The 14594-nt window shown below is 37.9% G+C and overlaps 1 protein-coding gene across 1 annotated transcript in view; it reads left to right on the forward strand.

Moving 5' to 3' along the window:
* YIPF7 (Yip1 domain family member 7) overlaps positions 1 to 1234 on the forward strand; it is a 39768-nt gene extending 38534 nt beyond the window's left edge. The window contains exon 6 of the mRNA XM_071743637.1: positions 317 to 1234. Within this exon, the coding sequence (XP_071599738.1) occupies positions 317 to 479 (163 nt within the window). The 3' untranslated portion in view covers positions 480 to 1234. The remainder of the gene's footprint in view (positions 1 to 316) is intronic.
* The last annotated feature ends 13360 nt before the right edge of the window (positions 1235 to 14594 follow it).

The following is a 14594-nucleotide window of genomic DNA, read 5'->3' on the forward strand; positions in this document are numbered from 1 at the left end:
ATATGACCCTCATGCACTTAATAGATGCAGATTTGCACCTGATTAATTAATAAAAATGATTAAGCTTGCTTAATCCTCTGATCCTACACAGCACACTTGCAAATGCACACAGAGTCTCTGCCTTGCATTCTCATAAGTCAGCATCTATTCCCAAGTCCTTAACCTTCTTGTATGATAGCCTAGTGGTAGAAAACTGGGAAGAAGGGCAAGAAATATTTAACTGTTTCCTTTATTTATATTTAATATTTCCTTTGTTTTATATTTAACTATTTATTTTATATTTAACTAATATTTAACTATTCCCTTTGACTTCCAGGCTTCATCAGAGCTGCAGGTGCTTCCCCACAGGTTCTCCAAGGTGTTGTTCAGATCAGCTCTCCAAAGAGTCCCCCAGTGAGCGCTGGAGGCAGCTGCAGAACACACCAGAACGTGCTGGGGGAGTCTGCAAGAATGGGAAGACCAGGCAAAAATGCAGTTAATACAGTGTTTGAGAAAATCATATTCTTAGTCACTGAAATGAAAGAAAACCACAGTGGGAAACAGACTGCAAGAAAGAATTGTGTCCTTTAATGATGAATAAAGGAATTAAAAAAAATATCTGGACTTCAAGTCAGATTTTGAATGAAAATGATATTGTAAGTGATTGGTGAGGCAAAGAGGGATATTATGGTGCCTGAACTGTTGCTTCTGTTTGCCATGACTTTATGATGGAATATGATGGAAAAACCACAGGGACTTCAGACATATTATCTTAGTGCTGTCCATTTTTCAAACCCATGGTGACTATAAATAAGTCTGCATACCAAAAATCTGGTGTACATCAACCTGTCCTTTGGGTGTGATTTGTTATTACTGGGGGTATCTGAATGTCATCAGAGCTCTGGTATGTTCGTATCACCTTAGTTGCTCTGAATGGGGTCCTCCTGGAGCTGCACATAGAGTGCACAATAAGTACATTGCAACATTGATTTGACATGGATGGTGGCACTCCATGGAGCCCTCTTTGTGTTACATGCTGGTGAATCTTCAAACAGCTGAAGGCAAAAAATTTTAGAGAGAAAAAAAATCCTTAAAGAAATAAAGGTGAAAACTCCCCACTCCCTCCATGAATTTTGCATCCCTCACTGTTTGGTGAAGTGCCAGGCAAATAATCCCAAAGTAAGAGCATTAAAAGGTTTCTGTGAAGGTTTTCAGCTTCTCAGACTTCCTGCTCATACATGGTGAAACAGCAATCTGTGATAAGGAGAGGAACTTCCTAATTTATTTTTCTAGGGCAATTGTCTGTCCCATCTTGGTTTTTCCTGCTATCTCCAAGAGGAGATAGGAAGACAAGAGGAAAAAGAAGACACTAATCACATCTAGTTTTTATTTTTTATAAAATCTTTTTCCTGTACTATCTTAAAATCTCTAAAAACAGAGGACATTGAGCTGCAATTTCAAGAGTATCTAAATAAAGTGAAGACAATTTTGCTTCCTAGTTTATCATAGCAATTGTTTTTATAACAAAAATAAGGAAGATGGGCTGATATGTAGTGCTTGTCCGTCTGATTTTCTAGATCTTTATTTAATGAGATCTGCACAATAAGTTGGATTGAAAAGGGTTATTTTTCTGGTTAAGTGTTAAACTTCTACTTGTAAGAAGAGAGTGTAGCTTGGCTTGGTGTCCTTTCCTTTTTTCCAAATGGCTTTGTAAAAGGAGATCAAGCAAACTGGGTCAATTAAGATTTTGAAGTTAAACACCCCTGGAAGTGCATTACATTAGTTTCACTTGATAGCTCTGTGAATTTATGTTACTGTATAAAATATCCCCACTGCTTAGTGATATGATGTTGGTTTAGGTGCCTTATGTTGATAGCACTTTGGACCATGCCTAAATTAATCCTGATGCTGCATTTGTAGTTTTGAGAGCCAGTCTAGGTGTTTTTTTTGTAATTAGACCCTCCCAGGTAGCAGGAAGCTAGAGCTTTGGCTCCTTAGTTAGCAGCTGTGCTCCCAGCTGGGTGTGTTTATTATAAATGAAAAAGACTCCTCAAATTCCCATTCTCGGCATGACCATGCTTGGCTTCAGTCTCCATTTCTGGATGTCACTGAAGATAAACATTAAAGACAGTCTGAATGCTCCCTCATAAAGATTTGGTTGACATAATGTATCATAATGATATATTTCTAATCAGGCTATTTAGCACTATCAAAGGATCTTTTAAAAATGAATCATGACTAGTCATTTGAATATAAATGTAACCTAACTCAGACAACTCTGTATCACGAGCTTATGCAGGGGAGAAACTGAATATAAAATGAAATATTTCCCTAAAGCATGCAGGTGATAACAAAACAATGGGGCACTGTTGACCCATGGTGAGAGTATTTTACTGCTCATTTAAAGGAAAAATTACGTGTATTTCACTGTCATTAAAAAACCTGGAATATGCCTTCTATGGCATTAGTCACAGCAGTGCACAGCATTTTACAGTCTATCAAACAATTTGGAATGTTTAAGTGAGATTTAAGCAGTACCTAGACCCAGTGCTGGTTCTTAACATGGGAGGATTTCTTCATTAATAGCTACAGATCAGATATAAACCTCTATAAAAACAAGACGTGGAAAAACAACATTTAAATTGGTTTTCCCTGAAGTCTCTAGAGTATATTTTTGTTGAGCTGCAGGTTCTTGTTTCAGGAAGTATTTTTACTTGCTCAAAAATTATTCCTTTTCACTCTCCCTACTATGTAATTCTCGAGCAGGCAATCTTTCCCTCTGCTCCTCCTAGCACTTTCACTGCTTTTTTGCATGATTCATTGAGCTTTTTGTCTCATATGTTTCATCCAAGTGTAACAAATCCCCTCAAGCCAGCATTGGTCTAGAAAAGGCTGAGAATGGGAAAGCAAGTTATTTCATATCAGGGTTAAAGTCTTTAGATTATTGTTCTGCATTATAATAACTATGAATTTGTCTACTTTTTTTTTTTTTTTTTTTTTTAAATCAAAGCTCTACTTGAGATACACTCTAGATATGCAAAATCCTATCGAAGTAAATGACAATTTTGTAGCTGATTTCAGGAAGGCTATGACTGTATTCAGTTTCTTTTTAAGTATCTAAGAAATAAATCTCTGTTCTGCTGCATTTTGTTTTTCTGTCTACATATGGTTATTCTTATACACCACTGAAACACAGAGGTGCCTTCTTCCAAGGTGACTTCCATGCTATCAAAAGCAATAATTTTCATACCCAGAAATCATCTGGGTTGATTAAAGAAGTTGTGGTTGCCCCCTCCCTGGAAGTATTCAAGGCAAGGTTGGATGAGGCTTTGAGAAACTTTGTCTAGTGGGAGATGTTCCCGAGCATTCAGGGAGGTTGGAACCAGATGATGTTTAAGTCTCTTCCAACCAAAACCAATACGTAATTCTATGAAATGTGTCTGCCAATGACCAAGTAGTCTCAATTATTTAGGAACCATTATTACACATCAGTATGGAAATGTATTTGATGCACCCTTCTATTAGGAATACATCTAGCCCACCACAGAATTTACAACATCTCTTCAATAGCAGGTTCCTCTGGCCAGGGTCTGTTCTGATCTATGTCCTGAGTCCATTACCACCACTGAACGAACAGAGGTAACACTACGCATTACCATGAGAAAAATAAACTGGGAAGAATTTGAGAAAGCCAAAGGCATTATGTATCTAGCTCTTTCCAAATACAAGAGTTTAATGGTTCCTTTGGTTATAATGCTGCTAAAATGTAGTGTTATGTACTCCTAAGTAGGACAGTCTGAACCACAGGTATTATGAATTTGACAGTATCAACAAATTTTCTTTTAATGCTGTGAAGATGCATGGATGTCATCCAGCTTCTCTACTTTATCTGAAACCAGCTGCTATGATTATTTATGTAGTAAAATCTAATTATATGTTACAGAAAAATGCCTAAAGAATGAATGAACTAATTGAGACCATATTCCTTTCACCCATGCAAAGTCTGGCCACATTCATTCTTTCTTTAACATTACTAAAAAAAAATGTGCTTTTTCTCACAAGCAAGATCCTGTAGGACAAATTGTCCTCTGATTGGCATTCAATGCAGCCTCTCTGGGCTAAAAAATTAGAAATTGCTCCTCTATCAATTGTGTCATAGTACAATTCTCCTTTTTCTATCATGCACCTTAGAAATAAGACATATTTCACTTTGGAAAGAATTTACTCTTGTGTGTGCCGACAAAACCTCTCGTCTGTTTGGCAGATAGGAATTAAACCAATAAAAAGCATGTGAGTATTCATGTAGGTCACAGTCTGAAAAATTAATCCATGAAATTATACTGAAGGCTTTTTCTTCTGTCTTCTCCAATTCAGTTACAGAAGGTATTTGCAGTAATTTGTTGCACAACACTAAAACACACAAGGACTAAAGTTAGCTTTAGGTTAATGTAGGCAACTGCAGAATTTGAAACACTCTCTGGACTATTCTGAATAATGCTGCCTTTGAAGAACCACATAGCACATCCTTGCAAGAATAGATGGAAGCAGTGAAGAAGTGTCCAACAGATTTTTCTGGACAGAGCTGCCACAGTCATTACCCAGATGGTGCCAACATCTCACAATAGAATTGTGGACCTTACTTGATAATTTTACATTATAAAAAACTGTATGATGAATAACATTAGATGATAAACGTAAATCTCATAACATGAGATGATAAATGTAGGCCACTTACACCTGCTCTGAGGAAGATGTATCCTATACTCAGCTAAGGTGGTGTTTTTGAGTTTTTTGATTTGCATCTCCTGAAAGAAAATGTGGACTACTATGTAGTAAACTTCAATGTCATACCATTAATTCTGCTTATTTAAGACACTTTTTGGTGCTTCCAAGAGCTGGCAGAGCACAGGCTGCCAACCACAGATCTGAAATGCATTTGCATAGACAAAATTAAATAACTAAAGTATATAAAAAGAATATGAACATTCAAACATTGTTTGAACATTGGAATATTTTGTGGGTTTTAAGAATGTGATTCTTCAATTTTTAATTTCCAGCAGATGGAAAAATGAGAAACACCTGTAATGTTTTATAATGTTTAATATGAAGTGCACTTCATAAAACTGAAATCAATGTCAATATAATTTAAAGTACAAGGTTTATTTGTTCAATCCAAAATTATGTTGCCCTCTTCTTAATTATGTATTGTTTATTGGGATTTTATGTATCAGTATTTAGATTGCATTTACAACCTGCTTGAATCTCTAAGTGCCATTAACATGTTCAATAATTATACTGAAATCTCTTTTCTATTCCCTAGTACCTCAGCCCACTGGAATTTAACTATTAGTTCGTTAAATATGTTTGTATGATGTTTATTAGGACACATCTCTGTTTCACCTCTATTTCACCTTTGTTTTCTTTTTTAGTCTCAGGTTTATGCTTGATATCCTACATACTTTGTCTCCATTTCCTGGGGTTTTGTCATCCTCAGCAGTATTTGTGCTAAAAATATTTCGAAATTTATTATGTAGAAAATAGCATCTGTGTTTTATCTCCACATTCATACTACTAGCTTCATTTCTTCCCCTTGGTTCTCTCAAATCTATGACTAGGTTAAGAAAATGTCCCATTACTCCTTCAGCTCTCTTGACCTTTCTCTAAGCCTTTTCATTTACTCAGTCATTTCACACTTGAGCTCTTCTTTCTGGAGAAGGTGGAGCATACCCTGTAACTATTTTATTCTCTGAGATGGATTCAAATTCAGCCCTGACTGATGCTGCAGCCTCACGAAGGACCACATGGCCCCTCTTCTTTGCTCACTACACAGACAAATTGATGCCTGTACAAACACCATGGGAAAGCATTTAGCAGGGAACCCTTTGACTCCCCTCTGCCTTCTCTCACAGCATGGAGTGGACGGGATGGAATAAAAAAATCCAGAAATCTCTATATATTAAACTTGCTGTCTGATTTAAGCTGGTATTACAACATTTTTTTTACCCCTCTCCACGTTCTCTGTCCCAAAGTAAAAGGGAACGAGATAATCTCATTCCAAAGGGCTCTTGCTCATAAGGAAAGCACAGGATTCCCTTTTCACAAATCTCCCATTTCCCATTTCTTCTGGTTTCATCTAATCTATCTCTTTCATTGTTAACAGCCCAGTTAATGAAATCTTTGAGCCAGATTTAAGTTACGCCCATAATACCCTATTTTTCTTCATATGACCATCTCTCTCATTTTCCTACCTACTTTGTTAGACTTTTCATTTTTATACAGGCATTTTAACAGCCTTTTACTATGGAGCTTACATTACTGTATATTCATGACTATAAATTCCCCGTTAATCTCTTATATAGAGCATTTCCCTCACACAAAAAAACCAAACAACCCCCCCCAAAAAGCACAAAACAAAACCAACAAAATAATTTTCCTGTTAGCACCAACTGTTTTTCTTTATTTTATTTTTCTTTGTAAATACTTGCTTGTCAGAGATGCAATATTCAAGAAAGATTTGGATTTGCTTGAATAGGTTGAGCTGACTATAGAATATTACCTCACTGATCACTGATGTTCTTCTAATAGTCAAATGCTAAAACCCCCTGAGTTGCTAGAGCACTCATGTAATTCATAGAAGTCTTTCTTACCCTCATTCAATGTATTAAATCAGAAAGGGTCAGCAGGAGTTGAAGAAATAATTCACAGCAGACAGCGTAGCTTTGGGTGACTTTTAATGCTTAAAATATATATATATAATATAATTGCCTATTTTGATATTAAAAAACTTGAAACATTGAAGTAGTTTTTTACAGGTCTTTAACGGCATTTTACATGAGATACTTTAAAATAAAATGTATGTTTATATATGTGCTTGTTAATGTATTTGCTTTTCAAAAATTAAAAGAAAGCCTCTCAATCACAACACAGAACAATCAACACGACAGCAAGGAAAAAACATGGTGCAGTGTTTCACACCACTTGCAGTGTTATTGCTGCCTTATATGTGTGTGTTCGTGTGCCTGTTATTGTTTATTTTCCCTAACAACTATTAAAATCCTGAATTTTGTATTATTAGTGGTATTATCATCATTATTTTAATCATCACAATTAATTAATTAATTAATTCTTAATCTTCTCAGAAGTGAGATATAGCCACCTCTAAATCACGTTGGGCAGCCCACCACTAAAAGTTCTACTTAATTTTCTTTCCTTTGTGGCTTTTATTAATACTATTTCGATACCAGCAACAATTTGGTTGGCTGCAAAATCCAATGCACACTGTTATTACCACTTAATACTAACTTTTGCATTCATACGTTTTAAGTTGTTGTGCAACCCTTTGGTACATTGTGACTTTCAGAATTTTCCTTTTAAATCTATTATTAACTGTTATAATAATTTCTGTGGCTTTCTTTTGTGAATACAACCCGTTGCATGACAAAGAAATTCTAGATTTATATTCTGATTTGGTTCTTCAGTGTAACATCAACAAGAAAATATCAAGTACACAAAGAAAGCAGAAAAATTATATGGAAGTTACAAACATTCGTATTTCACTATGTATTTTATCTCGTGCAGAGTGAAATGAGTTGACAGCAAGCTCTGAAGTGTTATGAAATATTGTTTGATGCTCTATATAAATATTGTTTCACACTAATGAAACGGCAGTATAACTGACACAGAAGCAAAGATTAGTATAATCTCTGATCCCGCATTGCATGAGAAAATTTTTATACTGATCAGTAGTCTCATCATAGCCAATGGGCCTTTTCAAAAACTGCAAAAGTGTTCATCTCTGTGAAGTGCCAAAATGGTATTGAAACACTTACCTCCTGTTTAGGCACCTCACTCATTAATTTCAGCAAATTGGTATAGTGAATTGGGATAGGTTCTTGTATATTCTATTAGATCTGGCCTTAAGTGTTTTGCAGAATCAAAACCATGCCAAATATTTTCTCTTTTTGTCTTAGAGAACAGATATTTATGTAAATTATGGCAAGCTGAGGTACTACCAGAAATAGGACATTTCTTGGGCTTGTGAATTTAAAAAATCCAAGCATAATCTCATACTGAAAAACCACTGGGTATTATATTTTCTTTGCTACTGTCTCCCTTAAAGAAGAAGGAAAAGATCATTATGATCATCCATTCCAATATTAGATAACCTACAGCAACAGGAAAAATCTATACTGAGTTTAGTGGAGCCATAATTTGTACTACTGTAGGGAGTTCCTGAAATAAACAGTGCTACATTAATTTCTATATGCTAGACTGTAGATATATACCCACTCAGACATTAAGTGCCTACTTATCAGAACTTCTGAATACCACAAACACAAGCTGAAGCCAAAGGGAGCTGTGCTTATGTAGCCTCAGTCGAAATACAGGAAAATCAAAATCTTTATTGACAAAACAATTATTGTCAGACTGTAGCTGCTCCAGCACATGGATGTGCTATCAGTATCTGATGCTTCTGGATTTGATTCAACTTACGTTCATAAAGAAGTGGTGATGAGAGATTATGAGATTCCCTGTTCTGATGACAGCAAAAAAAAGGAGCAGAGTTGCATAAAATCTCTTGCTTTAGCAAGTGACCATAATATATGCTTAATATTCAGGAGCCAGGTGTCCATGAAATATAACCTAACTTCACCATAATGAAACAATATGGTACCCAAGATATGTTTGTTCCATCAGGCTGTTCATTTTAGCAGGCTCTGGGAAATTTCTGCTAGAGAATAAGAAAGGAGCAGCTGAGTGGAACATCAATACTCAGTAATTCTATGGAGATCACTTCACATTGATCAACACTTGAAAGATGTTTTTAAAAAAGATAAATGAATGAAGAAAGAAAAAAATAGTACATTCAAATGTTAAATGCAGCCTACACTGAGAAAAGTTAGAAAGATGTCATTGTCATACTTGAGATACACTTGCATAACTGCTCGGTCTATTTGGTGTAATTAACAGGGAGCTAAGAGATTCTTGATGTGGGGGTGTTTATATGCAGAATATGCTAAGTGTAGAGTTCAATGCATTGAAGGTAAAATTTAGTTAGATTTAGGTTAGTGTAAATTCACACAGAATACCCATTTCTGCTCTGAAAAGAAACCATTGGGGAGGCCAGTTCTGAGTGCTAATCTCAATGATGAAAAAGCAATTGTGCATTATTCATGGAACAAATCAAATTATTCTCATGTATATTTGGGGAAAATAATATAACCGAAAATTTTTAATGAATCTAGACAGTTTTATTATTCCTGGGGCTGTTCTTTCTTTTTCTTCTGCTTTGGCATTGTAGCATAGTGCAGGTAATGCTCCAAACAGCTACAGTATGAACGAACAGGCTGGGCCCTAAGAGCTCATCAGGTACAGCTAATGCAGCTGTTGCTGTGAATAATTGAAACAATTCCCTTCAGCCACAGTATGACAGAGCTGACTTCACAGTGGTAGCCTCCATAAATGCTGTCAGAAAACAGATATATTAGCTATTAGTGACCAAAACTTCCAGTCCTTGAGAATAAAAACCTGCTAAATTCTTTCTTGATAAACCTGACTGGCAAATGTTCTTACCAACTTTTTTTTTTCTTTTTTTCCCTGAGAATACATAATCTTTGAGACATTAATAACTAGTAGCTATGTTTCAAAATGCAACTTAAATTAGAGCAATGAATTACTATGTACTGTAAACAAGAAAGCTCCCACATTCTAAGAATTAAGTGTACAGACTACTTTCTTCTGATTTCAGTTCCAACAGTGCAACTAAATAATCTATAATACTAAGCTAAAAGAATGTAATGTTATTTAGGTCCTGAATGTACAATTCCAACAGCACCAACTTTACAAGTGTGAATAGTTCCATTGAACTCTGAGAATTAACTACATAAATAAAAATATTCCTGAATTCCTGTAGGACAGTGTTCAAATAATTTCGGAATGATGCAGTGCTAGACATAAATATCTTTAAGGTTTTAAAATAGATCCATTTTTGGCCAAGAAGTAAAATGTGGTATGAAGAAGAACTACTAAGGAACAAATGTATATAAATTGAAATAGTGACTGCTAGGTGGGTGGAAATCCGACGAGCTCAAAGTTCTTAGAAAAACCATTTCTTTGGAATGATGCTTCCTTGCAAACAGAGAATAAGACGTAAAGTAACAAGGAAGATAGAAGAATTCTTAACAGGAAAATATTAATAAATGGGAAAATGACAGAGATTACAACAGAGAATGATGAAAGTGGCCAAGACTTTTAGGGTTTACTCAGCCAAATTTCAGCAGTGTTAGAAATATGATTCTGCTGGCAGTTTGTCACAGTCTTCTCTACAATTTTAATTTCATTTTTTGAGTTGATGACTTTTTGAAGACTAAATAATAATCTTAAATGCTTACTAGGTTATTTCTGTGATTACTGCGGACCAGCTCACAGTAATCATCTAGAACATTTTCTGCACGGTGAACTTTTCTTCCTGCCCAACCCTGCAATTCAGGACAGAGGAACAATTCCATTTGACTTCACTGGTATTTTGCCAGAAGAATCTTCTTACTGAAAAAAAGTGTAGGTAATTTATTCATTTGTCTGGATTAAATAATTTTCATAATTCTCTCTCTAAGAAACTCCAATTAAGTGTCCAGTTTCAGTGCTTGTTCTCATCCTACATATTATCCTCTACTTTATTGTTAGTTTTACAACTGATTGAAAAGTGTTTATGTATCTGTCATTACATGTGCAATGACATTAAAAAATAAGAAATAGGAATCATCATGGTTTGGGTTGGAATTAACTTAAAGATCATATAGTTCCAACCTTCTTGACAGGGGTAGAGACACCTCCCACTAGACCAGGTTGCTCAAGACCCCATCCAACCTGGCAGCCACAACTCTGGTCAGCCTGTTCCAGTGTCTCACCACCCTCACACTAAAGAATTTATTCCTAATATATAACCTAAATCTATCATCATCCAGTTTGAAACTTGGCCTATTGCTGTATGGTCTTATAAAAAGTCCCTCCCAAGCTTTCTTGTAGTCCCAGTTCAGCTACTGGGAGGCCAAAGGTCTCCCCAGAGTCTTTTCTTCTACAGGCTGAACAATCCCAGCTCTGTCAGGCAATTGTCTTTGAATATATCAGTGAAGAGTTTTGTTGTGTGAACACTGAAGTGTGTCTTTAAAACAAGTCTCTTGTAAAGAAAACTCTTACTTCTTCTGCTCTCCTTCTCAGAAACCCAAAATGTTTTATTTAATGGTTTTTATTAGGTATGATTTCACAAGAGATTACTGAAATATTTCTAAAATATGAAAAAATTACCTTTTTCTAGGTATATCAGTTCAAACCCTGACTGAGCAATAAGCCAAGTAAATGTATTAATTCCTGATATCCTAATTTCCATTTCAGAACTCAACAGTCTGAACAGCAAAGTAATTGTATAGTTCTATCTACATGAATTTTTCATGAGGATGACCTGCTTCATCTACATGATGTGATCTGGATGATCTTCCTGACCTTCCAATCTGTTGTTTCCTACCCTCAGCACAGTCCCCTCAGATGTGTAGATTTATCATGTATCCTGGTCAAACCAGCACCCTGACTGATGCCAGGGCAGAAAGGACTACAGTGAAAAGAAGTTTTTTTGCTGAGGAACATGTCCTCCAGGTTCCTTTCCAAGGGTGTGTTGTTGCTGCCTGCTGCTTGCATCAGTGTGCCTACATAAAGGAATCCTCTCCTAAGGGAATTCTCTCTACATTAAGCCTTCAGCTCTATTTCAAAATGCTCCCACAGATAAGGAAAAGGTGATGGCAGACTTTCACCTGCATTTTTTTCCCATCGTTTTAAGCATCAGAAACCCTGACATATCTGAAGCTTAAGGGTATTTACTTACATACTTGCAGATTTAATTGTTTCCATTGTACTGGCCTAGACTTCACTCAGACAGCACTGCAGGAAGCTGTTGTGCTACATATAATGTAAGTGTAAGAAGATGCTTCTCACCCTCTAGAGTATGCTCTGTCTGCCCATTCTCATGAAAAACCACCTTTGGAGTTTATATGAGCTCTTGTCATCAACTCAAACAAAAACAGTGAAAGTCCCAGCATATACTTATTCATAGAAGAAACCATGAAATGACCAAATAATAGGCAGCATCCAGGGGTCTTAATACAAAAGTGACGGCAAGAATTTGGTAGAAGGGTTTTTCAAGTGCTTCAAGCAATGACTATTGAGCCTAGAAGAACCCAGAATCTCCTTTCTTTCCCTGATAATCCTGAGACGAAATTCCTTCTTTCTCTGAGAAATATGTTAACCTTTATTTTATGCATGACTTCTATGCAACCTGCCAAGCCTGGGCAATCCTATGTGGTAAATGTTCTTACTGTAACATTTGTCAAGCTACATATCCTTAAGTATACATATGCATATCCTTACAAACACAGTACTCTAGAGAGAAAGTTTAAGATACAGTTCTGCTGCAGCTGTGGGCTTCTGGAGATGAGAAAGAAATGTGATTGTCCCCTTGCAAATGGCACCACCCTGGGTATGGCAGTAGCTCAGTGCTGCTTAGCAGTGAGATGCTGCAGTGTCACAGCCGTGCAGTGCTCCAGCAATAGTGTTGTCTTAGGCACAGGCAAATTATTATTCCGAATTATGCAGAAGAGAGTGAATGTGAAATGTCCTCTAGAAATCAGCACAAATATTTCATCTGAATCCTCAGGAGAAACACTATCCCCTGCAGGCATGAACAAGATGATGAAAGCTGTCTTCTCTTGTGCCTTAAGGATTTGAGCTTAAAGAAATATATGACAAAATGGTCAATAAACAATGTTGTCCTGCTTTCTTGTTGCCCCGCAGTTTGAATTGTTTTTTTGACCTTTAAGAGCATTTCAAACAAAATAACCAATGAAAGATAGAGAATTTTTCTTAGTTTCTTAAAGTCACCCTCATTTTCAGAAGTATTAATAGGCTTCAGTAAGTGGTCAAGAAGGGGCATTGCAGAAATCTCTCCTGTACATTTGTCCTCTGTTACAACCTCTTTCACTCCTACATAATTCTGCTTGAAGCACAACATATCTTGTTTTCTAGCAGTCTTTCCTCAGTCTTTCCAACACTTCTCGCTCAAAGGATGGGTGGTGGATATCCCCTCCCAGCATTAGCCATGCAAAAGCTAAGAGTTCCTTCTAAAAGGAGATATAGGGGTTGTCTACAGTCAACATAGAGAGAACGGTAGGATCATAAACTAATTCATCCCACCTTGAGAGAGGTATCTAAGATAGGTGGGATGAAGTGCTATAGATACTGCATTATAAGCAAACAGTCTACATGAGTAGTTTAAAAAATGTGACTAAGCTCTGGATAACTGATGAAGAAAACTTACTCTTTCTTCATCACTGTTCAGCTGAAGTGTTCCCATGCATGAACCACCCAGAACAAGAGAGTCAAGCTTAGATCTGGCACTGGTAGTCAGAGAAATACAGCCAGGCCCTGAGATCTACTGGCAAAAGCAATTTTATATCTCTCTTCAAACACATGGGCACATGTCTGTTCTCTAATGCATTCCAGCCACACAGCCGGAAAGTGCATGCATCAGAAATCTGCACACAGGTGAGTTGCGGCTCTGGTTAAAAACAAATAAAATTTTTTTAATCTACTACTTTAATACAGCACTAATTCAGTTGCTTCATGGCCAAGAATCCTGATGCTAATGTGTTCCATATAAAAATCTTTGTCTGGCATTTGGATCCTAAAGGCAGCTGACTTTCTTTTCTGCTCTGAATCACCCCAATTCCATTGTCAAGCTAGAGAGCAGTTAAGCTTCTCTGAAATGCAAGATCCCAGTGTGCCATGCCCCAGCGAAGCAGCAGGAAATAAAATCCAGCATTTGTGTCCCACCAGGGCTTGTTAGATTTGTACTACCAGCTCAGCTGAACACTAGTTTCTTTTGTGCCCTCGGCTGAATTTCCCTCTTCCCTCAAGGTAAAGGCAAGCTGGTATAGGGAGACGATTAAAAATACTGTGATATGCATCCTGCCGGATGCTACTTTTGGAAGGACGACCATCATTCTGCAAGTGCCGACCCGAGCCACAGCATAAACGATGCAGAGGGATTGAGGGGGAGGAGGGTGGGGGGAGAGGCTTTTAAGGGGGCGGGTGGGGGTGTGTGAATCCAAAGCGAACCAAAAAGCCACCCAGCCGAGGCGAGGGGAGGAGCCGGGGTGAGGGCTTGGATCTTCCGCGGTCCGAGCCTGGCAGAGAGACATCACTTTGCCAAGTGGCAGCTGGCTCTATCGGTCGCTCGGCCTTGAGGACAGCGTGGCTGCGGGACCGCGTGCTCGCAGCCGCCGGGCGAAGCGGGGGAGGAGCAGGGCAAGGGCAGCACTCGGGTTGGGTTGGGTCGGGTCGGGTCGGGTCGCGGCGGGGCAGCGCAGCGCAGCCCAGCCCAGCCCCGGGCCGGGCAGCGAGGGGACGCCGCGGGGCAGGTGAGGGCCGGGGCCGCGCCGCCCGCTGCCGTGCCAGAGGGTGGTGGGAGCAGTGGCTCCGTCCAGGCGCTTCCGGGCGCGCCGGGCAGCGGGGGAAGAAGAAGGAGGAGGAGGAAGAGGAGGAGGGGTGGGGTGGGTGAAGGGGAGGGA

The sequence above is a fragment of the Heliangelus exortis genome, chromosome 4, assembly GCF_036169615.1.
Source record: "Heliangelus exortis chromosome 4, bHelExo1.hap1, whole genome shotgun sequence".
NCBI lineage: Eukaryota > Metazoa > Chordata > Aves > Apodiformes > Trochilidae > Heliangelus > Heliangelus exortis.